The sequence below is a fragment of the Saccostrea echinata genome, unplaced genomic scaffold, assembly GCF_033153115.1.
Source record: "Saccostrea echinata isolate AGI-Se365-2 ecotype Australia unplaced genomic scaffold, CSIRO_AGI_Sech_v1 ptg000050l, whole genome shotgun sequence".
NCBI classification, from domain to species: Eukaryota; Metazoa; Mollusca; class Bivalvia; order Ostreida; family Ostreidae; genus Saccostrea; species Saccostrea echinata.
Genome location: NW_026889799.1, coordinates 44,219 through 71,035, shown reverse-complemented (window position 1 = coordinate 71,035; position 26,817 = coordinate 44,219). Strand labels below are relative to the sequence as shown.

The 26,817-nt window shown below is 33.1% G+C and overlaps 1 protein-coding gene across 1 annotated transcript in view; it reads left to right on the top strand.

Annotated features, from left to right (window-relative positions):
* The first annotated feature begins 4,474 nt into the window (after nt 1-4,474).
* Nucleotides 4,475-26,817, top strand: part of LOC133203357 (uncharacterized) — a 33,793-nt gene continuing 11,450 nt past the window's right edge. The window contains exons 1-18 of the mRNA XM_061339152.1: nt 4,475-4,558; nt 6,199-6,355; nt 14,143-14,196; nt 14,438-14,545; nt 14,647-14,754; nt 14,856-14,975; nt 15,077-15,196; nt 15,298-15,405; nt 15,507-15,626; nt 15,728-15,835; nt 15,937-16,056; nt 16,158-16,265; nt 16,365-16,538; nt 16,703-16,770; nt 21,250-21,327; nt 21,997-22,045; nt 24,020-24,052; nt 25,264-26,536. Coding sequence (XP_061195136.1) covers nt 6,253-6,355; nt 14,143-14,196; nt 14,438-14,545; nt 14,647-14,754; nt 14,856-14,975; nt 15,077-15,196; nt 15,298-15,405; nt 15,507-15,626; nt 15,728-15,835; nt 15,937-16,056; nt 16,158-16,265; nt 16,365-16,538; nt 16,703-16,770; nt 21,250-21,327; nt 21,997-22,045; nt 24,020-24,052; nt 25,264-26,536 — 2,852 coding nt within the window. The 5' untranslated portion in view covers nt 4,475-4,558; nt 6,199-6,252. The remainder of the gene's footprint in view (nt 4,559-6,198; nt 6,356-14,142; nt 14,197-14,437; nt 14,546-14,646; nt 14,755-14,855; nt 14,976-15,076; nt 15,197-15,297; nt 15,406-15,506; nt 15,627-15,727; nt 15,836-15,936; nt 16,057-16,157; nt 16,266-16,364; nt 16,539-16,702; nt 16,771-21,249; nt 21,328-21,996; nt 22,046-24,019; nt 24,053-25,263; nt 26,537-26,817) is intronic.

Genomic DNA, 26,817 nt, shown 5'->3' with positions numbered 1-26,817 from the left:
AGACAAGAATGTCCGATGTCTCAGTGTCCGGTTTTGAGCTTTTACTATTTTGACGCGGAGTCATTTAAATGTTTGTTATGAGAAATAAATATTGCACAAATCCAAATACGTTAATGAAAGTGATAAAAACCATCTACAGTATTATGTGATTTCTTTGGTTCTGCATTTTCACGTTTCTCACTGTTTTACATTAGGTTTCTCGGTCTGACAAAATGAGGTTTGGCATGTGTGTTCATTGATTACACAGGACCAAATGTCCTGTGTGGTAAAAAAAAAATTCCCTTAGACTTGTTCACATTGTCTCTACATATATTTATTGTCTTAGTTCATGCTATTGGATTGACTCTGCACTCATAAGAATCCCAAAATGAACCCTCAAACACGATTGCAGTCAATGCATTGAAAAAGCCTTAGGTAAACAGCTAAATGCAATTGAAGTGCATAAAGAATGTATTACCCACTACAATAACACCTGAGAGAAATTATTATGTCATGTCAAAAAATCTTTCGCGTTTAAGGGTCCTCCACACCCCGTAACTTGTGACGTATATCGAGAAAAAATACTATTACTTCCAGTTTTATGTAATGTGCACTGACGATTTGCCTGGCACCGCCTGTTTGTTTTTCATGAATTTTGATCAAGTTAAATTCGTGGAGTTTTTATGCATTCAAACATTGAACTATGTAGTTCATTTTAGAAAAAGGGAGGGGTTTTGCAATTGGGAATGAGGCCCATATTCAGCCTTACACGGGGCAGTGGAAAATCCCTGTATAAGGCCAACATTTTTTAATAAAATGATTTATGGGAGTGCAGACTACACACTTAAGCTAAAACCACATAAAAAATAAAGGCCACTGTTGTTGATTTTTAAATTTCCCGCCAATCGTCAATACAAGTGCACTAAGAAAATAAAATAATGTGCACATAAGTCAGCAATTCTGATTGGCTGCTTAATTGAAAGCTATTATTTTCATCCAATCAATGTACATTTGTTAGGGGTGGGACGATACACAGATCTTGCGATACGATACGTACCTCGCTACATACAGCACGATATGATACGTATCTCGAAATTATGATAAATTATAAAATTATTTAAAAACTTAGTATTTGTTTTCATTTTTTGTCTTGACAATAAACATGATAAATCAACAAATCATTCTATATCAAATTATATGTGATATTTGAAATTAATACTTGAACTTCATCAATTTCATTGACTAAATATTTACAAAAACAATATTACTTGTAGTATCGCCAAATGTCTATAAACAAGTTGTTTATAAATAGTTGTGTAGTTCATTATTTAAGAACATTGACTAAAAATTCATTAAAAAACATCACATGTACATTATTAATAATTGCTGAAAGTCTGCAACCGAGTTGAGTTTATAAAAAAATTAATCCACAATTTGTTTCAAAATTTCAAATTCTTGAAATTAGAAAATCCATGCTTTGTTATGCGCTGTTAGTGCCAGATGGACTATAACAATTTATTAATCAGGTTAATAATATCAACTGTTGTGGAAACGATATTTTCTGTATATCACACGCTTTACCGACTTTACATACGGAACTTTTCTTGTCCCATCTTCCGAAGATACTTAAAAGTGAAATTGTTTTACCCCTTATCTCCGACTTATAAGTTCTAAAGCGTGTTGTCAATATCAATATCATCTCTTCGCGTCATACAAGCCGCCATTTTCCAAGGACAAGTACTTTCATTTTCAATTTTTGGATAGGTTGTTCGTGTATCGTTTCGAACCGATATGTTAATGCTTGTATCGTAAACCGTATCTTAGCAGAAAATATCGGTTTGTATCGGTATATCGTCCCACCCCTAACGTTTGTTATCAACTGTTTCAGAAGTGTATGAAATGTGCCAGCAGGTAATCGATGCAGAAATGTCAAATTTTACAAGTTGAGAATACTTTGCCCTTAACCACGATAGTTTTTCAAAGTCAACCATAGCTAACAGAAAAATCAATTAGAGTATGTCCGATGAAGAAGTTAAGTTGGAGTTAAAAAGAAATTTTAAAAAATGGTCAGCATAATCCATTTTACTAGAGGGTATGTTGACAAGACTGTCACTTTCGCCATGGGTACCATATACAGTAGTTCTCTTACAATTTTGATACCTTTCAGTTGATGAATGTGATTAAAAAAGTGGAAATTGAAAATAGACGTTCGAATTTTGTGAAGAATAAAATGTGATGTATCTGACTTGCATGTATATCCAAGAAACATTTTCAAACTTTTAACATTTTAAAAAGATCATACGCAGCACTGTACTGACTATTTTCCTGTGTGTTAAATTATAAACAGACACTGCAAACAAAATGGTATTTTATCATGTGTTTATGCCAGATCTCTTGTCTGGAGCATATCTTCTCTCTCCTTGGCCCAATCTGGCTCATACTTCACCCACAGAGTGTCTTTGGGTAAAGGGTGTGCAGTGACCTTGAACCATGTTTCTAGGTCTATGGTTAAGGTCATAGCAGAATTATATGAAAAGTCCTTGTCTGGAGCATACATATCATCTCTCCCCTTCATCCTATGTGCCTCATACTTCACTCACAGAGTGCCACTGGTCAATGGATGTGTTTCTAGGTCAAGGGTCAAGGTCAAAAATAACCTCTGTGTTTAAAATCTTCATTAGGTGCATAATTTCTTTCTCTTAAGTCCAGTCAGCCTCAAACTTTACCAAATGACTTAGGGTACAGAACATTTGTGATTTTCCTTCCATATTTTGATAGAGGATATGCAACAATTTTCATAGAGGATATGCAACATTCGTGATTTTTGTGCTGTTTTTTGATAGAGGGTATGGAGCACTCGTGATTTTCATGGCAATGTTTGATGGCCACCATCTCAATGATATCTAGTTAGATCTAAAACATGTTTTCAATATGAATATCATCTCTTTGCTTCGTACAAGCCACCATTTTCCAAAGAAAACTACTTTCAATTTCAAATTTTTGATAGGTTATTCATAGGGCTGAAACGATACGCCCCCTCCACAATACGGTACGTATCGCGATACTTGTGTCACAATTCAATTTTTTTCAATACAATACATTTTAAAGAAGAAACAAATCATAAAGTTATGGAAAACATGTATTCAGATTTCAAGTAAAAGGTGGTGATACAATAAAGAGCACTACTTGTGCTTCTGTAGATTAAAAGAGCACTTTGTTTGTGTTAATACTAACAGTGGCAGCCTGCTCTGAAACTTTCTCCGACGCAATTTTCTCCCTCGTGTGTCAAACTATTAAAATAAGGTCAAACCTGATCTATATCAAGGAGTAACCAAACTGGATTATAAAAAAACGTAACGAACCAAAAATCGAGATAGTGAACCGAGCAGTAATATTGAACAATATCAATATTTCGGTGAATCATCTCAGCCTTAGTCCTTCGTGTATCGTTTCTTACCAACATATCAATGCATGTATCATAAACAGTATCTTAGAAAATATTGATATGTATCGGTATATCGTCCCACCCCTTAATTTGAGCATAGTAAGCTTCTCTTTATCATGTTTATAATCTTTTTTTCTTTGGTCATCTTGTCATGGTCATGTTAAATATTTTGATAAGAAATTCCTTATATTTCCCCCATTTCTCATAAGGGTGTAATAGTCTACTTTAATTTTTGTGTTGCAGTTATCATATTTTAAGCTCCACACCGTATTTATATATAATTATGGCAATTTTTATTGAATAATTGAAAATAAGAAATTCAGACACTCTTTTCAATTTTAGTTTTAGTTGACTATGTAAAATATGAATTTTATTTTTATTTCTCTCTCCCCCCCCCCAATTTTTAAAAAAAAATTGCCATAAATCATTTAATAAAAAAATGTTGGCTTCAGGTTAATTTTAGTCCCTAATGGGTCTGAGATTCTCCAAAGTAAAACTACATGATGTACAATAGTTGTTTTATAGTCTAGATTGCAAAATATTATTAAGTTTTATAATTTGATTTCCTTTCATAAGCTGCTGAAAAGTATCTTAGAGCAGCAGTCCAAGAAGGTAAGTACAGTATAATATGTCCAAACCAGATTCTGCCTATTCCATACAATTTTGCCAGATTAGACAGAATTGATAGTGCACGAAAAATGCAGGAAACTCTTTGAAATTTATGTTGTTTAAATTATTTACAAGTACAATACATTTGTTTGGAAAATATATTAATAAAATGATAAAATTATTCGATATTTTTGGAGTCTAGAAATTATTCAAGAGTATTGCTTGAATTACTAAGTTCTGGACAGTCAAGTTTTCTTTTTTGTTCACAATGTTCGAAACTTTCAATGTGAGATGTTAACATTTGGCATTAACTTGCAAGCTTGGTCACTATATGTCTTTAGTCAATATCACTTGACACGGATCCTTATAACTACATATCAACCTAAACTGAAATTCATAATTGTATAGTATCATTTCCACTTGTTTAGAAACAAAGACTTTCCCCAGCAGAGAATCTCAAATTTTGGTGTGAGAGTGGGCTGGATCAAGATGGATTTCAAAAAAAACTAATTGACAGAAAAATTGGTAGGAAATACATTTTGAACTATTTGTAGAACTGTAGGTTATTCTTATCAAAATAGTAACTTTTTTTTATCTCACCTGTACCAAAGGCTCTGTGAAAATTTTTTTCTGATTGAAGGTCAATTGTTAACCTGTCAAATATTGACCTGTCAACATGGGTAGTTGATAATTAAACAGAATCACAACCTAATGTTTTACAGTAAAGGGACTCTTTCAGTCTTTGTCTGTAAACTCCATTTGATCCTAAATTTCCTTCGAAACATCATTAAAGTTTTTTAGTTGTATATGTTTTTATTTTGAGGAAAATCATGTGGCCCAGTTTGAAAAATTGAACACTTTAAATTTTTTTGCCAGAGATTTTGTGCTCTGTGCTAGCTTTGACTAGAGATTAATATTTGTTTTATTGTACACCTCTGAATTTTGGTGCTCTACATCTGTATATGCTAAAAAAAATTTAATAATATTTATCAATGAGTTTGTAAAGTATTTTGTAGTTGACTGTTCCACTAGTATGTAATATGATATACAGGGTGTTTCAGCAAACATGGCCTGGCTTTGCGGTTTCAGTATAAAGTTACACAGTATTAAGGATGCTGGGGGGTCAACAAATTAACCATAAATTAACCACCAGATTTAACTTAATTTTTTAGATATGATATCTTAAGCTGTCAACTATCATTTGGCAAAGAAAAATTTCAAAAATTTTAGTTTTAAAATTTGATCATTTTCTATATCTTCATATGGAGCTCTTCTTCTAAAGGAGATCAATATAGTCTAAAAATGGCCACAACCCCCCAGCCTCTTTAATGTGACAAAATTTTTGCAAAAATGAAAACCACATAACAAAACAATTTTTTCAATATGAAATTTGAAGTAATGCTGAATCAATTACTTTTTAAAACAGGCATTTTTAAAGTTTGAACATCAGCAGCAGTTTTCAATTTAACGTCATTTTTATGTGTTGCAAAAAGCTGCAATGTTGTAAAGTTAGCGTCCTCAATTTGTCTTTGAAGTCCTGTATGGCATATATTTTGACATCATTTGAAGTCTGTTTCTTAGAAAGATAGTTTTCATATGAGTACATGTACTTCTTTTTTCAAAATCTTATGCACTGGTATTGGTGATTTTGGAGATTTTCTGTTTGTATTGTTCAGTTCAAAAACATCCATAGATCCATTTTTAGAGAAAAAAATCTGACAACCTGATTTTTGAAGAAGTAATCAAAATTCAGTGGAAAAAATATAATGATGTTATTTCATATTATTTATATCACAATTATATTGCCGGAAATTTGCTATAACATACAGTTATAATTTTGTAAATATTATATTGTTGTGCAAAAATATAGACAGCAAAAGTTGGGACATGTTTGTTGAAACACCCAGTATTTATATATGTATAACTAACTATAATTACCCAGTAAATAGAATTACTCTCCTAATTACAGAACAAAGGGTGTCTTCATTTTGTCTTTTTTGTGTACTATATGCAAATTAACATCATTTCAATTTTTCATCAACTTTGCGAGTGATACTCTGGATTACTAGTGATATCATAGCATGTATTTATTAATATTGAACAAGTATTAGTAAGTATTTCTGTCTGTATTTCCATTTAATTTTCTTCAAAATGTTTATTTGAAGGATTTGGTGTTTTTACCACCCAGCAGTTTTCAAAGGGTAGTTTTCTTTTGGAGTATGTGGGAGAAAGAATTACTCCAGAAGAAGCAGAAGAAAGAGAGAAAAGGAAGAAGAGGGGTCACTGCTACGTTTATTATTTTAAGTGGAATGGAATGCGTTGGTAGGTATAAAAGAATAAACTTAGTTTCTTTCGTGCTCTGAAAGTCAATTGCAGTATAAGTCAAAGAAGTATGTAATCAAGGGATAGACGTGCATTAACTTTGAATCAAATCCAACATTGTTCTGTCTAGGGTTGGACCGGTACTCGGTACCAATACCATACCGAATAGTTACTGAAAAAAACACGTGAAAAACCGTTTCATTTAATACCGGTACTAATAACAGTACAATTTTTATGGCCCCGGATCGAAAGATCCCGGGGGTATATTGTTTTTTTAATCTTTGAAACATTTTAATACATTCAAAATGATTTAAAACTCGCTAAAATTTAATTCTCCGCACATTGAAAGGGTAGGCTAAGTAACGAAATGGATGCTTAGTATGACTGTCCGACACTTGCTTTTGACTGCCGATATTCGAGGTAAATCAGTACATATATTTTTGTTTATAAAAAAATTAAATACATTCAAATTAATCGTGTTTCAATTTAATTAATAAAACTGATAATATAAAATGTAAATTAAAAAGGCAAAATGTCGCAAAAATGTGATGTGCATTTCTATCCATTTTCTAACGTTTCTTTGTTTAGTGCGACCAAACAAGATGGGTCCTAGCAACCATGGAAGTTGTGTATACTTGTGATTATTAATTTGTTTGAGATTCAATTTATTTGTTTTGTTGATCATTTATTAAAAGGTTGAAATATAAATATAGTTTATAAGCTCATTCTGGGTCATAACATTGAAAGGTTGGTGATTTACTGAAAGCATACATTTGTTATGAAATGAACCCTCATTCTCATTCATCAAGGTATAGTACCGTACCGTTAAAAATACCGTATCGTTTCAAAAATATCGGTATGGTATCGTACCGTTTCATCCTTAACGGTATCCAACCCTAGTTCTGACTTCAGTATAAACCCTGAAACAGCATATTCAATTGATTTATGCATGTGCACTTAAATCAGATGAAATGCATTTCAGTATGTTTTGCTTTCCGATGAAATATATAGTTTCCAAATATTTCATAATTATGTTGCGTAACACTCTCCAATTCTTTAACTTGTTCTCTAATCTGGCAAAATCTTATGAAACCATTGATGGCCAATATACACAAGTTTTACTGTGTATATATAATCAATGATGAAATATAAATACCTTCACATATACTTATTTTTCTGTTTAATCACACCAAATTGAAATATTTTGTAGGTCATTATTTTGTCCTTAGTAAAGATTTGACCTTGATCAGATTAATAAAGGTCAATTTACAGTGACACAGGTTATTTTAGTTCTTATTGCAGTGTTGTCCTTAAGACCAGGGGCCAGGGAATTTCCCCTCCTATAATGACATTATCCCCCGGTTACTGTAGTATTCTTCCTCAACCCCAAGTTAGGAGAGGAACCCCAAACCCCCTTCTACTTTTTGAATGTCCGCTGCTACTTCAGTTCTTTTTTTTTTTTGAAAAATACATAGTGATTCATATATTGTGACCACTATATTGTGATATGTATTAATGCATAACATGTGTATGTTCCTGCAGCCCTAATATTTCATATGACAGGGTTCTCCACAGGGGGTTTTACCATGGCGGCCCATCATGGTAAAATTTATTTGCGCAGTGGTTAAATGAGCTGTGCCATGGTCAAAATCGGTGGCCGCCATGATTTGATATTTATTGCATTTCAGCATTGACACCTACTTTCAATGACTTGAGTTGTTAATTGTGTTTATACTACATGCACCTCGAGAGAAAGTGGACGGAGCTGAGCTAAACAAACATGGTCGTTGATCGGCGACTATGCTGTGAAGTATGACAATAGAGAGTCAATCAGCTAACGATTAATATCTTGAAAGTAAATTTTCCTGTACACATGTACTTGCGGGGAATTCCAACGTGTTCACTATAATAAGATAACAGCAGATTTACAAAGGAAACACAACATGATAACCAACAAGATCCGATTCAAGTTTGTGTGCCCAGAAAAAATGACCCTTTTACAATTTCCTATTCATTTGTATTTAATCAATTCCCCATGTTCTGTTTTTAAGTATTAACTTTATTATATTTCTGATGATGTACATAAGTTCCAATTGCTGTCTAAGTTTTAGAGTTACATGTACCTCCCGTTTTTTTTTTTTTGAAACATGGCATGGTGCTATTTTTAGCACTGGGGCACATGGAGAAGTAAACAATGGAGGAAACTCTGCAAAAATGCAATATGTAGAAAAAGGAATGTTAAGAAAAACAGAATAGAGAAAGCAAAACTACTTGCATGTTAGAAAGTCTAACATGCATTCCTGTTTTAATTTGGTCACATTTCGCCTTCACGCAGCTTCCTCCATGGTTAAATGTTCAAATGTGGAGAACCCTGATATGAGTTCTTTTGTTTATATGTAACTTTTAACTTTTTCTCTACATATTGTTTTCATTATCATTTTACAAGCATTGATGCATCTGAAAGCTTTCAAAGGCTTGGCAGATATGTCAACGATGCAGCTTTAGATGATCCAGAAAACAATGCTGTTATGAAGTTAAAAGTAGTGAATAATTACCCAAGGCTTTGCCTTTTTGCTAGAAGGAATATTAAAAAAGGAGAGGAGATCCGCTATGATTATGGCGATTCAATTGAGAATCTTTCTTGGAGACATCAGGTAAATATTTAGAATAAGGGATTTTCCAATTTTACATGCTGTATCATCTTTGCAGTGCTTTTTTTTTTCAATGTTCTTGTAATGGGACTAGGACCTTTGGAAATGGGTAAAATTGACAATATATTAAAATTGGGAAAATACAAAAATTAAGTAATCATTATACCACCTTCAAACAAGGTTGGGGGTTATAACAGTCACTTGTCCATCTGTCTTCCCTGCAATTGTGACAGGGTTAATAACATTGCAATGGAGAGAAATTGGAAGCTCATACTGGACGAAAAGGTTGAACAAAGTTCATTTGGGCAAGATCAGTGTCACTAGCAGAAAAGTTGTTAAATTTGTGTCTGGGCAATAACTTTGTAATGGAAAAACATCAGAAGTTCAAACTTAAAGCAAAGGTTGCTCATGACCGGAGTGTTTCTTAACCTGAACCAGCCACTTTAAACAGTCTTTTTTTTAATTAAAAAACATTTTTAAATGTAAAAGTCTTTTCCTGGCCATAACTTTGTAAAGGGTCGCCCGCGTGGTTAGTGGTTAGAGCGTCTGCTCTAGAGTCATGGAGTAAGAAGTTAATCCTTATGTCTCGGGTTTGAATCCCACTGTGGAACGTGGAGACCGGTCCTTCGGATAAGACCATATAAACCAAGGTCCTGTGTCGCAGTAGGTGTTGGCACGAAAAATATTCCTCACTGCTCAATGACCGTAAGTGCTGAGTATAGGACAAAATTTACAGCTCTCTAGCGGCAAATGGTGGCGTCTCCTAATGAGTGAAAAATTCTCGAGGGGGACTTTAAACAACATACGAAAAAAACTTTGTAAAGCTGCAAGAATAGAAGTTTACATTATGTACAGTTGAAATTTGGTCTCTCAAACACTGATATCTTGAATACTTTGGATATGTAGAAGTGATTTGGAAGTCCCAACCCATTATTCCTTAAGTATTTTACCCTGGATATCTCTAATCATTGGATATCTCAATTTTTATCAAGTTATTTTAACATGATGCAGTTATGCTCAGTAGCAATATTAATTAATGAACCAGTTAGCATGTTCTGGTTAACTTTTCACAAGCATGACAACAATTGTACAAGGCTCAAGCTTTGAACTGGCATTTTATGCGCAGACTTGGAATTTGCATACCTTACAGGTTATATCAAAACATATTTATTGTTTAATAGAAGCAGCAAAAACCAGGTGACTGTTGTGTTAATGAGTTATTTTGTTCAATACATCTCCCCACAAATGCAAATCTTTAATATATATATATATATGTATACATGATATACTGTTATATAAATTAATATATGCAATACTAATATACAATTAATAATAATTAGAATAGTTTTTTGTGTGACTAGGGTTAAGTTTTTTGGGGCAGATCTTTTTCGAAATAATTTAATTTCGTTTGTAACGCATCATTTGATTGGATAAAAACTTAATTTATATTGTATAACCTGTGTTGCCTACGTCACAATGACTTACGTCAAAAATGTATTAATTTGCTTGACGTTACATTTGAAATATGCACAATTCGAAGACATTTTTGAAGGAGAAATTGTCTTATTTTCTTGATTTAAAGATGGAAAATTAAATTATAAGGAATAAATTTAATAGCTACCAAATTTTATACTTCACGGTTCATAAAGCTTAAACTGTCCCAACCCAGGTTATACAGTATAACGTGGGTAGCTATTGAATTCATTTCTAAAGTAAGTATAGACTATTACTGGACCAAATTTGCATGGACTGTGCCATGTTTTGAGTACCGGTACATACTATAGTGAAATGCAGAATTATGACCTTGTCATGTAGTATTAAGGTGAAGGTTGTCTTAAGTGTGATTTATATGAACTCTGTTACTCTAAAATCCTGTTCATTGTTAAGTTTTAAATGTACAGTGAAGAAATGCAGATGTCTGTCAGAGCCCAGCCATGTCAGGTCAAGATCAAATGTAAGAATTTGCTCCATGTCTTCATATCTACTGAATGATGTCCACCTGATATTCACTTTCTGTATCTTGGGCATGTTAAGCTATCAAAAGCAGTTACTGTTTATGTGATGTATGCGTATTGTGGGGAGAAGAAACTGGTTTTAAAATGAATATTTTGGATTTCTTTTTCTTGCTTTATTTGTTAATTCAACACTCTTAAGTTTATGGTTAGTATTCATGTTCATTTCATTTCCTCTTTGATTCATACTGAGAAAGTTCATTTTGTTGTACTTGTTGAATGCACAAAATAACTAGAGTGATACAATATTTATATCCTAATCTTAAATAGGTAATTGTATATATATAGATATTAGCAACATTATCAAAGCTTCACAACCTATTAAAAGTATATTGATTATTGGATAATTATCTTCTTTCAATAATGATGCAATAGCTGCAGAAATATGGTAATTTTAATTTTACAGTATGCCTGTGTGCATAAACTAGGGATGTCAACAAATATTTGATTTTTCTTTGATACCATAGATGTTTGACTTCTTTTTTTAATTTGAACAGTCAAAAAGTTGCACATATACCAGTTAATTTGACTGAATTATATGCATACATTTGATCCACCATTTTCTTCATGAAGCTTACTCAGTGTCTTTCTTCTGAATTCAATCGGATCCATTTTGTCTTTTTAAAAAGCTTAAAATGCTGCCAAAATCAAGTGTTTAGCAATTTTACAAGGGTTTTCGAGTGCTGAAAATTTTTTTATGTTGCCCTCAACTACATGCTATATTTATTTATTTATATTATACTGAATAAATATAAAACTGTACCACGTGTGCATAAATTCTGCACATCGATATTTTTTTTGAATATCACTCCTCATGAAGCAATGTTTGACTGTTGCTGCACTGGAGGGTGTGGTTTCATCATTGGAGGGTGTGGTTTCATCATTCAGGGGGTAAAAGGGTTTTTTAACAAATGTTTCTCAACAAATCAGATTCAACTAATTTACATGAAAGTATGATATTTTAATTTATTTTATGTAAAGAAACATCAATAGCATTTTAAATTTCTACTCATTATTGACAACATGCATTGAAATAGCTTTCATTACATGTACGAGGGCTGTTCGAAAATTATTGAGACAATTACTTTAACTCCATAAAGGGCAGAGATAATTTCAGGAAAATTTGTCAACATTTTATATCGAACGAATGAAAGAATTATACAAAATTTCTAATTTAAAGGATAATTAGATAAGTTCTGGTGAAATAATAAACATGCATATGTCTATTGACCTGGAGCAGCATCGCTACGTCATTTTAACTTCACGTCAGCCGGAGATGATTTTGCGTGTGAAACGTTCGGGAAGCGTTTACTCTTCTTTCTTTGTTAGCATAATTATATACCCTACAAAAATCAAACTGTCTCTTTTCTTAAACGATTCTTTAGAAAATGTGTGCTGTTGCTTTTCTATTGTAAATTTTTCATGCATCATTTACACAGGATGACTTAGCATCATGCAGTGCTGATTTATGCAATGCAGGTCAACGTTATTAATTTCGTTATGGTAAAAATTGGTGGTCGTCCGGAGCTTTTGATTTTACTGTAGTTGAATTATAGGTTAGAAAAAAATATATACCAATGAAATACATGGAACAAACCCTTAGACGTGTTTTTTTCTCATTATTGTTTTAGCAGGTTGGTCAGTCTGGAAAGGAGTTTTACATAGTGCTACACAAAATTTTAGATCTCTTGCTGCTCTGCCTTGACGTCAAAATCCATTTTGTCGTCGTTATCAGATTTCTTTACCGTGCTTAATTTTTTTAATGATCTCCATATTTCTGATCAGAATTCTAACAAACTTGCACAAGATGAAGTCAAAATAAAATTAAAAAATTATATACATAAATTGAATTATTTTCGTTCTTATTATGGGTCCACATGTTGAACATTGGTGTTACATATTTTCATTATCTGATTTTGTGACTGCGCCGGGTACCCCTACCATTGACACATTTATATACAGTTCAAGAAAAGAAATTTAATATTTGTAAAATATTTCTTGCTTTTATGAATTCTTAATGTTTGTTAAACGTATGTGCAAATTTTCACCGAAAGACGTTCATTAGAAAGGAAAATATACAGAATGTCTCAATAATTTCCGAACAGCCCTCGTATAATGTAGAACTTTGCACGCATGTATATGCATCGGTAAATTAATTTGGCCAATATATTTTATTCATTAAACTGGGAACATTACTGTAACAGTGGTAGTATGTAAATAAAAAGTTTGAATACTGTAAACATACTTTTTTCCATGGGGTCATAATTCCATGGAATCACAAAATCTGTTTAATCCCCGAGTAGAAAATTACATGTATTCATAAGTAAACATTACAAAAAAATACAGTACCCTAATATATTGAAAATATGAGAGATAAATTACCATTGTGTCACTTGAATATGCCTGTCCTGTGCATATTTGATGCTTCCAAAGAACATCAGCTTCATGAGCACAATGATCAAAAGACTTGGAAAACATACATATGTGGTACGTTCCACCAGCTTTGATTTTGCTGGATATAATGAAATAAAAAAAAATATATGAAGAATAAATTTCCTGAGTGGTATGCAGATCAGATTCATTTGCGATTTAAAAAGAGGGGGGATCGGAAATGCAGTCTGAAATCACAACTACAGTCTACACTTTTATCAACACAGAAGTGCATTTGCGTGGGGTAGCTGGTCAATTTCAAAGTCAGTTCAAACAGAAACCCTTGTCCAAGGCTTTGTGCAATCAGAGATTTTTTCTCGAGTAAAAAAGCAACATTATTTATCTTCATTTTGATATTATGCTGACACGTGTACACAAGTTATTTCAGAAGATAGAAGTAATTGATTTTGATGAACAGTCAAAATTTGTGACTGCATTCATAGCGTAATTTAATCCCACACGGAAAATGTTCGCCTACAATAATCCAATATTCTTTGACGAAAGCTACTGAATAATTGACCAGAAAATTTACACATTTAGACATCCCTAGTATAAACACACCATGTTTCCAAAATTCAGAGTGAACATACTATGCAGCACTGATACTTTAGCAAACATACGATGCAGCACTGATACTTTACCAGAAGTATGTTTTATACAAACTTTTGACTAATTTTGCTTAAAATTATTACAGAGCTTGATAATGATGCAGATGATGATGACCCATTTGAGTTGAAAAGTAAAAAAGGTAAGTACCTCTGTCAGTGAATGTTTTTAAAATCAAATGGTTTACCAATACAAACGAAAATCACAATGAATTCTCTCCTGCATGCAGTACAGAGAGCAATTTAGAATTGTAATTTTTGCATCATATCTTGCATAGCCTATCATAAGTATTTGTTAATATATTCAGAATTGTAGGAAAACACTTGCACAACTTGTAAACTAAACTCTTAAGTCCAATAAATTCTTGTTTGAATATATTACAGAGAACCGTCTGGAGGTGGAAAGTGATGAAGATCCCGTTACAGCACATGAACATGTTCCACAGAATGACAAGGACCATGTTGCATCATATCTTGCACAGCCTAGCACAGGTATTTGTTACTATACTTAGAATTGTATGAAGACTCTTACAATACACAACTTGTAAACTAAACTCTTAAGTCCAATAAATTCTTGTTTGAATATATTACAGAGAACCGTCTGGAGGTGGAAAGTGATGAAGATCCCGTTACAGCACATGAACATGTTCCACAGAATGACAAGGACCATGTTGCATCATATCTTGCACAGCCTAGCACAGGTATTTGTTACTATACTTAGAATTGTATGAAGACTCTTACAATACACAACTTGTAAACTAAACTCTTAAGTCCAATAAATTCTTGTTTGAATATATTACAGAGAACCGTCTGGAGGTGGAAACTGATGGATCACTTGAAGAGGATCCAGTTACAGCACAAGAACATGTTCCACAGAATGACAAGGACCTTGTTGCAGCATATCTTGCACAGCCTAGCACAGGTATTTGTTACTATACTTAGAATTGTATGAAGACTCTTACAATACACAACTTGTAAACTAAACTCTTAAGTCCAATAAATTCTTGTTTGAATATATTACAGAGAACCGTCTGGAGGTGGAAACTGATGGATCACTTGAAGAGGATCCAGTTACAGCACAAGAACATGTTCCACAGAATGACAAGGACCTTGTTGCAGCATATCTTGCACAGCCTAGCACAGGTATTTGTTACTATACTTAGAATTGTATGAGGACTCTTAAAATACACAACTTGTAAACTAAACTCTTAAGTCCAATAAATTCTTGTTTGAATATATTACAGAGAACCGTCTGGAGGTGGAAAGTGATGAAGATCCCGTTACAGCACATGAACATGTTCCACAGAATGACAAGGACCATGTTGCAGCGTATCTTGCACAGCCTAGCACAGGTATTTGTTACTATACTTAGAATTGTATGAAGACTCTTACAATACACAACTTGTAAACTAAACTCTTAAGTCCAATAAATTCTTGTTTGAATATATTACAGAGAACCGTCTGGAGGTGGAAACTGATGGATCACTTGAAGAGGATCCAGTTACAGCACATGAACATGTTCCACAGAATGACAAGGACCTTGTTGCAGCATATCTTGCACAGCCTAGCACAGGTATTTGTTACTATACTTAGAATTGTATGAAGACTCTTACAATACACAACTTGTAAACTGAACTCTTAAGTCCAATAAATTCTTGTTTGAGTATATTACAGAGAACCGTCTGGAAGTGGAAACTGATGAAGATCCTGTTACAGCACATGAACATGTTCCACAGAATGACAAGGACCATGTTGCATCATATCTTGCACAGCCTAGCACAGGTATTTGTTACTATACTTAGAATTGTATGAAGACTTTTACAATACACAACTTGTAAACTGAACTCTTAAGTCCAATAAATTCTTGTTTGCATATATTACAGAGAACCGTCTGGAGGTGGAAACTGATGGATCACTTGAAGAGGATCCCGTTACAGCACATGAACATGTTCCACAGAATGACAAGGACCTTGTTGCAGCATATCTTGCACAGCCTAGCACAGGTATTTGTTACTATACTTAGAATTGTATAAAGACTCTTACAATACACAACTTGTAAACTGAACTCTTAAGTCCAATAAATTCTTGTTTGAATATATTACAGAGAACCGTCTGGAGGTGGAAAGTGATGAAGATCCCGTTACAGCACATGAACATGTTCCACAGAATGACAAGGACCATGTTGCATCATATCTTGCACAGCCTAGCACAGGTATTTGTTACTATACTTAGAATTGTATGAAGACTCTTACAAACACAACTTGTAAACTAAACTCTTAAGTCCAATAAATTCTTGTTGCATATATTACAGAGAACCGTCTGGAGGTGGAAACTGATGAGGATCCAGTTACAGCACATGAACATGTTCCGCAGAAGGATGAAGACCTTGTTGCAACAAATGAACATATACCACACATTCCACAGGATGATGAAAACCCTGTTGCAGCACATGTACATGACCCACAGATTCCAAAGACTAATATTGGTATTATTTTTATTTTGAAGTATGGAAATTTTTAATAACACATGACTTAAGGATTTCAATTGAAAAGAATTCAGTTTTGCATGTACCACATAGTGTAGATCCATGATCTCTCCTTGAGAGGATCCCATCTGAAAACTGATTGTTCTACATATTTTTTTTTTCAGAATATTATGTAGAAGATTCTAATGATAGTAGCATCAGCATTGTCTGGAAGGAACTATCATCAGTGAAGGTAATGTGTTACTTATTTCTTTGTTGTTCCACTTATATTTTGTCACAACTTTTTAATCAGTCTTTATCCTTGAGATGTTATAGGATCTCTCTGACAATGACATCTTTTTCTATGAAATGGCTGAACCATTTTCAACCAATTTGAGTATTTGGCATCTTTTGATAAAGAAAAACAAAAATTGTTAATTTTATGATCCCTGCATCCATGGGGGCTGAGGGATGGGTCCAAAACCATAAAGATTTATGTGATCTACAAAAAGTTTCTTCCTTACTCCTGAACATCTAGCAGGCATATTGTTTGTATGATTATCATGAGCAGTTAGCCTTCTACCAAAATATAACTTCCCAATTTCATACATTTTTTTCATAAAATTCCCCAAACAAAAGGTCACAAGACTGTCTCAAAAAAGTTTTTTAATCCCTTTCTAATTGTCAATAAATGTTGCTGGTACACTATAATGAACATTGCAATGCATAGTTGGTTAAAGTTTGTTATGCAATATGCAACATTCTGTGAAATTCCATGATGCCTGCTTAATAAGAAGGAAAATCATTTTCAAATTGCTAGATACAGATCGTATTTTTCATGCTTGTCCTTTTCAGTATTATATTATTATTATTATATATTATTATATTATTATAAGCATTAATATTTATGGAACTCAATCCCGATCATAATTAAGCTTTTGTATACTCTGCAGTATAAAGTGAAAAATACTATTGAAGTTATCAAAGCTTGAATTGTGTATTTACATTCTCCAGGAGACAAACATTACACAATTATTGCTGTTTTTTTCCCTTCAGGTGAATATTGTACTTTGAAGGTGGATAAATCATCGTATTGACCGAAAAAACAGCAATAATTGTTTTATTATATGATTCAGTGATTAAATGATACAACTCATTAAGCAGTACATGCCATCTTACTTGTTTACATTTGTTGAAGTCCATACAAAACACGATAAGAGAAGCAGGGTTAATTACTAGTTGTATTCATTTGGAATATTTTTAATTGACTTAAGTTGCTATGAAAAAAGGAAATGTCAGGCTCTTTTATACAGGATAGATTTTGAAAAGGAGGGAGCATTATGAGGGAAAAAAGACAGCTGAAAAAAAATCTTTGACTAACCCCCACTAAAAGAAAATTATTTTAACTTCAAATTTTGTATTAGGGTGGGGGTCCCGGGGGAATAAGGTCCATTATTGTGGGATCAACCTTTCAGTCTAAATTAAAAGTGAACATTTATGTTTAGAAAAAAGTGTTTTGGGTGAGGTTCCCTGCACCCCCCCCACACCCTGCGCAACCACCCCCACCCCAAATAATATTTTCCTTAATGTTATGTTCACTTGAGTGGAAGTCCAGTGCAAGGAAAATATTTCCAAAACTATTTCTGGATCTATTTTTAGACTAATGTAGAGAAAATAAATCCTTATATTCACCTGGGAGGTCACATGCAGGTTAAAACAACATATTTTTTTGTTTTACATTGTTAGATCTCAGCCAATCAGAGAGATAGGAATCAATCATATATTGGTTTAGTGGTTGACCCATAGCTGTTCATAGTTTGTGGGTCACTTTCATATAAACCTGTACATATGTCTGATTGTGGATCACTGTTATTGTAATAACATTTTACAGTATTTATCTGTAGTTTATGATTTGTGTGTGTAACGTTGGGTTTAGACTAGGGATGTCAAATCGGTCAAATTTTGATAATCGGTTACTCAGATGTTTTTCAGATCGAGTACCCGGGTACTCGGTAAAAATGAAAATACAGGTGTGTTAATTTTCTTGAGCCTGGTTAAGCTCTGTTAAATCCAAAAGCTGTTTTTATCACGTTTATAAATGTATGTAAACAACTGAGTCAAAGGGAAATGATTTTTTGGTACCAAATTTATTTATCAGATAAACACAAAAGACACAATTCATACATCAAAAATTACAAATGGTTTACAGTTCTTGTTTAGGACCTATTTCATCAACGCAAAAAAAAAGAAGACAATCTGTTACGCAGGTTTGTGATGTTAGACTAGCGAAAGGGAAGGAAAGGACGTTGTTGGGATCGCTAGTCTACTATTATTTCATATGTTGGTTGTTTCCCACTAAACTTTGTATGCAAACTGACTTTCAACATTTTTAAAATCTTTAGTTATTTCTAAATATTTCTTCACTTTTGAAGTGGGTAGCGGCATTTTTATTCATGTCTGACTTCGCTGCCGTACATGTGTATATTAAATAATTTAAGAAGATAATAGACCATACTATTATTGTTTACTGAAAACAATCATTGAAGCCATCCAAAAATTAAGGACCACAATAAGTGTTAAAAATGCTGTGTACCAGATGATTGGTCATTATATAATTACCGTATATATACAACCACAGGCGATAACATGTGTTTTACAGGTGTAGATGACGAAAAGCTAATTACCATATGCATATTTAAGTTATTTTTTGATAAGTTTTTGATAAAAATATGTACTTTGAAATAAGAAAACATAAGAAAACAAACCAAGTACCATTTTTAGTATTCGATACTCGGACGTTCAATCGAGTACCCGGTTAACCGGGTACTCGTTGACATCCCTAGTTTAAACATTTGTGTATATGCATACATATATATGTGAATGCTCATGGTTTTTGGTTCACTGTCATATATACATGTTTGTGTCTGTTCATGGATTGTGGGTCACTGTTGTAGATTGTTTTTTCTAACATTTTTCCTGTAGTTCATGACTTTTGTGTCTCTGAGTTTAGACATTTTGTATATGCATACATATATGTGAATGCTCATGGTTTTGGGTCACTGTCATATATACATTTTTGTGTCTGTTCATGGATTGTGGGTCACTGTCATAGATTATGTGTTCTAATATTTTTCCTGTAGTTTGTTCATGACTTTTTGTGTCTTTGAGTTTAGACATTTGTGTATATATTCATACATATATATTTGAATGCTCATGGTTTTGGGTCACTGTCATATATACATTTTTGTGTCTGTTCATGGATTGTGGGTCACAGTCATAGATTATGTGTTCTAATATTTTTCCTTTAGTTTGTTCATGACTTTTTGTGTATTTGGTTGTAGACATTTGTGTATATATCTGTATATGGTATGTCGTGGTAACCAATACTGGCTTTTATACGACGGGAGAGAGGCGCTATCGATGTTATTGACAAATCTTGGCGAGGGCGGTCTTGAAGGCCTCGACAGATTTTCCGCACACTGTGTCTTTGTCAAGTTGGTTCCATATAATCACTGTGTCTATGAAAAATGAGTGTTTGTATTGCTTTGTTTTAGTTGGTGTTACTTCACGGCTTGTCTGTTCATGGATTATGGGTCACTGTTGTAGATTGTTTGTTCATGGATTGTGGGTCACTGTTGTAGATTGTTTTTTCTTACATTTTTCCTGTAGTTCATGACTTTTTTTTTGTGTTTCTGAGTTTAGACATTTTGTATATGCATACATATTATTCATATATATATATGTGAATGCTCATGGTTTTGGGTCACTGTCATATATACATATTTGTGTCTGTTCATGGATTGTGGGTCACTGTTGTAGATTGTTTGTTCTAACATTTTTCCTGTAGTTCATGACTTTTTTTTGTGTTTCTGAGTTTAGACATTTTGTATATGCATACATATTATTCATATATATATGTGAATGCTCATGGTTTTGGGTCACTGTCATATATACATATTTGTGTCTGTTCATGGATTGTGGGTCACTGTTGTAGATTGTTCTAACATTTTTGAAGTCCTGTTAGGGTAGTTCAGTTATGCATGTGTTTATGGATTGTTGATCACTAGGTCATCATCATGTTTATAGAAAGTCAATTACTGGATTTGGATTTTTTTTAAATGCAAATGTGTCTGATTATGTTTTTTTGATTAGTATAAGTATAAATATATGATATAGATGATTGTGAATACAATTATGAGTGTTTCTTTATGGTTTGTCAGTCAGTATGTATACATTTATGATTCTGTTTGCTGTTCACTGTTTTGCATACATATGATGACTTAAGTATATATGCATGTTCATGGTTTATGAATCACTTTGTCAGAGTATATAAATTTCATCATTTTTTCAAACACCATCAGTTATGTTTGTAAGTAACTTATACACAGTGGCATTCTGGCAAAATTTCTTTGATCATACTTAAGTTAGATGACCTTAACCTTCCACCTTTACTCATGTTACACTCATATTTTTGTTGTAAAAAGAAATACATCCTTCTGCCATTCCAATTGCTATATACTAGGGATAATTGTTAAATTGTTGTGAATGTCAATAAAATACTAATTTCCATTTGCATAATAAGAATGGTCAAATAGTAATTGTCTGTACAGGATTTCCATTGTTGGCTTCTTCAAAACGTGTATAATACTGTCATACTTGGAAAAAAAAATTAAAACAGTATTCTATATACCTTTATATGTAGTGTATCTAAATTTTAATTCATAATTTTTAGGAATCTGACAGTTATATATTATGTCCCATTACTGGTCAGTTTGTGAGAGCATGTGGAAATGAACTTATCTATACCAAGGTAAACAGTTTAGAGTTCCTTGTTGATGTGGTCTTTCTAGGAACAGTTAGATTAAGCTTTTTTATACATGTGTATATTACGGTAGAAAGACGTTATATACCAAAATTATGTTGAAGTTATTATTAAATATTTACATTTGCAAATGTTTTCTTTTATATAACACTATTAAAAGCAACACGTATCTATATCCGTATAAACACGGGTTCCTCGCGTCATAATCGTTCGACGTAATTTCTCAGTGACGTCATAAAGGGTCAATGCGCAATCGGTGGATCAAACACGTGCCGTTAGGTTTGAAAAATAAAACATTTCACGCGTTAAAGATTATAATCAAGCAAATATAAAATATGAATAAGTCACAAATGTAAATATAAGTAATAAGGTATCATTTTAAAACATCTATCAGGCTATAAATACAGGTTGGTACGAGATCAAATTTACCATAAAGCCCTTCAGGCTTTATGGAATTTGATCTCGTGACCAACCCGTATTTATATCCCGATAGATGTTTAAAAATGATACCTTATTTCTTAAATAAATAATGATAGAAAAAGAAATCAGTAAAATTAATATGTTACTTATATTCTTGTATTATATAAATTGGATCTTTCATTTCGGTTATGTTTTAGCTGCAGTAACTATAGTAATTGTGTATTTTTAATGTTTAAGGAGGACTCAGATGCTGCATTTTCGGATGTTGAGGACTTGGCTGATGCTGGTATGTGTCTGTTTATTAGAGTTACTGTAGTAGTTTGATATGATTATGTCTCCTTCCCACCATGAAAGGCAGTCATCATTATATTTTGGGGTCACAAGGCCAATAATCAAGATTTCCACATCACTCAGCACTCACTTGAAACAATAACTGGAGTAGCTTTCAACCAATTGACTTCGTGTTCATTACAGATAGAAAATGGGTAAAGGATAAAACATAGATTATAAGGTTGTTAGGTCAAAGGTCAAGATCTAAAGTCAAGATCCTAGATATGCCTGCAAAAATATTTTTGTGTGACAATATAAGTCAAGTACATTGTATTCTGTTAACTTTGTGATCACTACATAGATAGAAAGTTGTTAAAGACACCTATAGAGATATGGAGTCACTAGGTTAGAGGTCAAGTTCTAATATCTAGATTATTGAGGTGTCTGTCAACACTTATGAGACATGATAATGAGTACCTTTTGAGCAACTGACTTTGTATTCACTTAATAGGTAGAAGATGGTAAAAGGAAGACTAAGATCAGTAATCAAGGTCAAAACTTGTATTGTGTATTTGTTAATATGCCTGTCAAAACTTCTGTGATATGTTAACTTATGTTTTTTTCAACCAGACTTCATATTCACTACATGCATAGAGTATGGTGAAAATAAGGAAGAACATATAAATTTCAGGGTCACTAAATCAGTGTCAAGTTATATGTCAGTTTTTTAAAATGCTTACTATGAAATCACTAATTTTCGCGGGGATTTAATTTTTGTTGTTTTCAAGGTATGGAGAGACCCACAAATTCATGACCACTACGAAATGTAAAATTTAATATGCATTATTACTCAACACTTCTCCAGCCATGAAATCAAATCCCCACATATTAATTATTTTTTCTCAAACTTCAAAAATTTGCCTCCCAAAAATATGTGATTTTACAGTATTTGACATGTTTACTCATTAGACAAGTACTTGTCAACCATTGGACTTATATTCACTGCAAAGATAGAGGAAGATTAAAAGAAGACACATAGTTTTGTGATCATGGGTCAGAGGTGAAGTCAAAAGCTGAAATTATTAATCTGCACTTACTGCAGGGCCCTGGGTGACTTTGTCAGTTTACTAGTTCAGTTTGTTTGTGGGTAATGCAGATTAGTAAAAAAATAACCTTTCAATGATTAAATGAATGTTTGCATTTGCATTGAAATTTACATCTTCGCTAGCCAAGAGTTTCAGATATGCTACTCTCCTCATGAACCCTTGGCATACGGTGCTGACAAAAGACCGGTGATCGCGATTCTTACCAGGTACGCAGATTGCGTCATTGACAGAAATAAAAAGTGTATTTAAAAAAATAATGCTTTTAAAGAAGAATTAACAAGAAGGTATTGAGTTATGTTAATTTGCTATTTAAACAAATTAAAATGCTAATCTACATCTTCAGTATTGATTCTTAATCACATATTTTGCACGTAGCTAAGATATTGGGTGACACTATATAGCTATTCATAGAATGGCATGTTATCTGATGATTTACTTGAGTTTTTCATTCCCGATATTGAAGAGACAAGATATATCCCAAATGTAAATATCATCATTTTCAAAAAACAATTGCTGATTGGTCGAGCGATGTCGATCAACTCCAATCACAACTTGAGAAAAAAATCCCAATTTTTTTTAACACTTTATGCCAAGGGCTTATGAGGAGAGTAGCGTATCCGAAACCCTTGGCTAGCAAAGATGTGAAATTTAACATATTTTCAATGTCTTTGCTCATGTTACAATAGTTAACTAGTCCTTCAGTAGGTGGATCTATCAAAATGTCAATACATCAAGGCCTTTGAATATGTCAGTATGTTGTCCTTTTGGTATAAGAGCATATCAGTCAATTATATTGTCCACTTTTCAACTTAGCAATGGTTTGTTGTTCTCTCGTTCTGTTACCTTGTCATTGCATATTTATTTATTTACATTATACATTTCAGGAAAGCCCTTTCATCGTTTAGTGAACAATAAAGGTATGCTTTTTATATCATATGTTTGGAGTTAAAAAAGAATATATTGACATTTTAACAAGATTTGGAAAAAATACATGTATTTAGATTTTTAGCTTATTTCGTCAAAGACCATTGTCAGTTATTGACATCACTTGACAACCATCATCTCTCATTGTCGGGGTCCTTTATTATTTAAATTATACATTTGAAAATTTCTAGAATTGCTGCATGCCAGGTCACTAAAGTTGGCATGAATGTTCCTAAAGAGGTTCTATGAAGTGTTGTTATTTTTTGGATTGAAAAGAATTTTACTTAGCTGCCATGTCTTCTGATAAGTTGATAAAAAATGACTTTTATCTGGAATGGCTGCATGCAAGATCACAAAAATTAGGCCTGTCAATCCATCCAATACATAGTGTCGTGATAACTCCCACTTATCTATAACTTACTGCTGCTCTTAATCTCATGAGATTTCTGAGGCATAAAATTGTTTAGGCTATTGACGATAAACAGATTCGAACAATAAGTATGCTGAAAGAACAATGTATTTGCCCAGGGTGCACTTCAGATAGTAGGTAGTCTAATTTTGAATGTTTAGTATTTTATCGACTTCCAAAACAGCTGCAAAAGTGATGATTATCTCAAAGAAATGATAGAATTTGATTGAATTTGATTTGGCTTAGAGAAAAGTGTCAACTAAAATGTAATACAGAGGACTAGCTCCTCTTGAATTTTAATAGCATGGTTCACTGAATGTTAAGCAAGATATTTCACCAGGACTTTTTTCTTGTATCCTTGAATATCTACAGTCACTAAATCTTGCTGTGTATGCAACAGCATACTGTCCCCATCTAAAGGACAGTTCCTACCTTCAGTGCACAAAAGTTCCACTAAGTTAAGTAATAGTGATATGAAGTATTTAAGTCCAAAATTTGGACCCATTCTTGATTAGAAAAAGTGCCTTTCTTCCCAGTTATTTTCCCAATTTATGCAAATGTGACCATCAAAGTTATATGCAAAAATCAAAGAGGTTCAGGAAATAGGTTTATTTACAGTGATATAAAACATTGATGATGAATCTTATACCTTCACAAAAAGTGCCAAAAATTAAATCCTTGCAAAAGTAATTTCACTACTTGGTGTTTTTATTAAATGTGGACAATTGCAAAAGTAAATTATGCAAATAATAAAAATCAGAAGGTCATTTGAATTTTTATCTTTTCTTCTTGCAGTCAAAGTCAAAAGAATTCGGAAAATCAATGGGAGGAGACCATATAACAAAAAGCTATGCTGTTATTTTTGTGGTAAAGTGTTCAACCACAGGATTCAGAAGCATCTAGAAAATGGGCACAAACATGAACTTATGGTTGCTCAGGCCTGTGCCAAAAATTCAAAGCGTGAAAGAGACAGGTTGTTTGATAAACTTAAAAATCTAGGAAATTTTAAATACAACATAGAAGTGCTCAAGGAAGGAAGTGGAGATTTAATAGTGTGCAGAAGACCAAGCAAAGAAACCCTGACATCATTGGATTACTTACCATGCATTCATTGTTATGGATTTTTCTCTAAAAAGGAACTGTGGAGGCATACAGGAAAATGCTCTTTTAAGAACACCAAATTAAAAGACCAACGAGGCATCATCGCAAGATCCAGGCTTTTACTTGCAGGGGGTATAGACTTCTGTGCAGAAAAGGAAGATTTCAGAGTCTGTGTATCAGAAGAACTGAAAGAAACTGTTTTGTTAAAAATGCGCCAAGACGAGGTGTACAGTGCTCTTGTTGATGACCCATTAATCATACAGTTTGGACAAGTGCTAATAAAGCAGTTGGGACCCAGAAGAACAAACTATGTTTCACAAAGAATGAGACAACTGGCCCGATTAAAAACCAAAATAAATGAGTTGTTGAATAAAGAGAATGATCTACATTGTTATATCACTCCAAAGCACTTTGATACAGTTGTTAAAGCAGTCCAAGACTTGGCTGGTTACCATCAGAATGAGCAGAAAATATCTGTATTTTCTACTCCATCTCTGGCGTTAAATCTTGGACATAATTTAGTGAAGGTTGCAGAAATCAGAAGAGGCAATGCCATAAGAAAAATGGATGAAACAATGAAGAAAGAATGTGATGGATATTTGGAAATTCATAGCTCAGACTGGGCACCTGCAGTATCATCTGTAGCTTTAGCTACTCTGCAGACAAATAAATTTAATAAGCCTTTGGCACTCCCTGTAACCAGTGACCTTGTATTATTAAAAAACCACCTGGATGAACAAATAAGTGAATTGACAAAAGATTTGGAAAAGGAAGGAGAAAATGCTACCCTCTGGAAAAAGTTAGCTGGAGCAGCTATGACTAGAATTATCCTTTTTAACAAACGGCGAAGTAGTGAAGTTTCTAAACTTCTGTGTGCTAGTTATGAAAACCGTCAAAACTGGGAAGAAACCATGAATGAAGAAATAGCAAGTGGTCTGAAGCCAATGGAGAAGATCTTACTGAAGAGGTGTGAATTTTTTTTGACTCGTGTATTCTGAGGGTATAGCCTATTATTGTTTCTTTTCTAAAAAAAAAAATGGGCATTATTTTACAAAAGAATTTAGGTGTTTTTAGCTCAATTATTGAGTCATTTAAATGCCACGGGCTAAGTTGTGCTTTTCTGTCCAACTACTGTTTTCTGCATCTGTCTTGCTCTCTGTATCAGTTTATATATATTATATATATTTAAATGTATATATGACCTAAAAATTTTGCATCTTCATCTTTGACTCAAGAAATGCTGAGTAC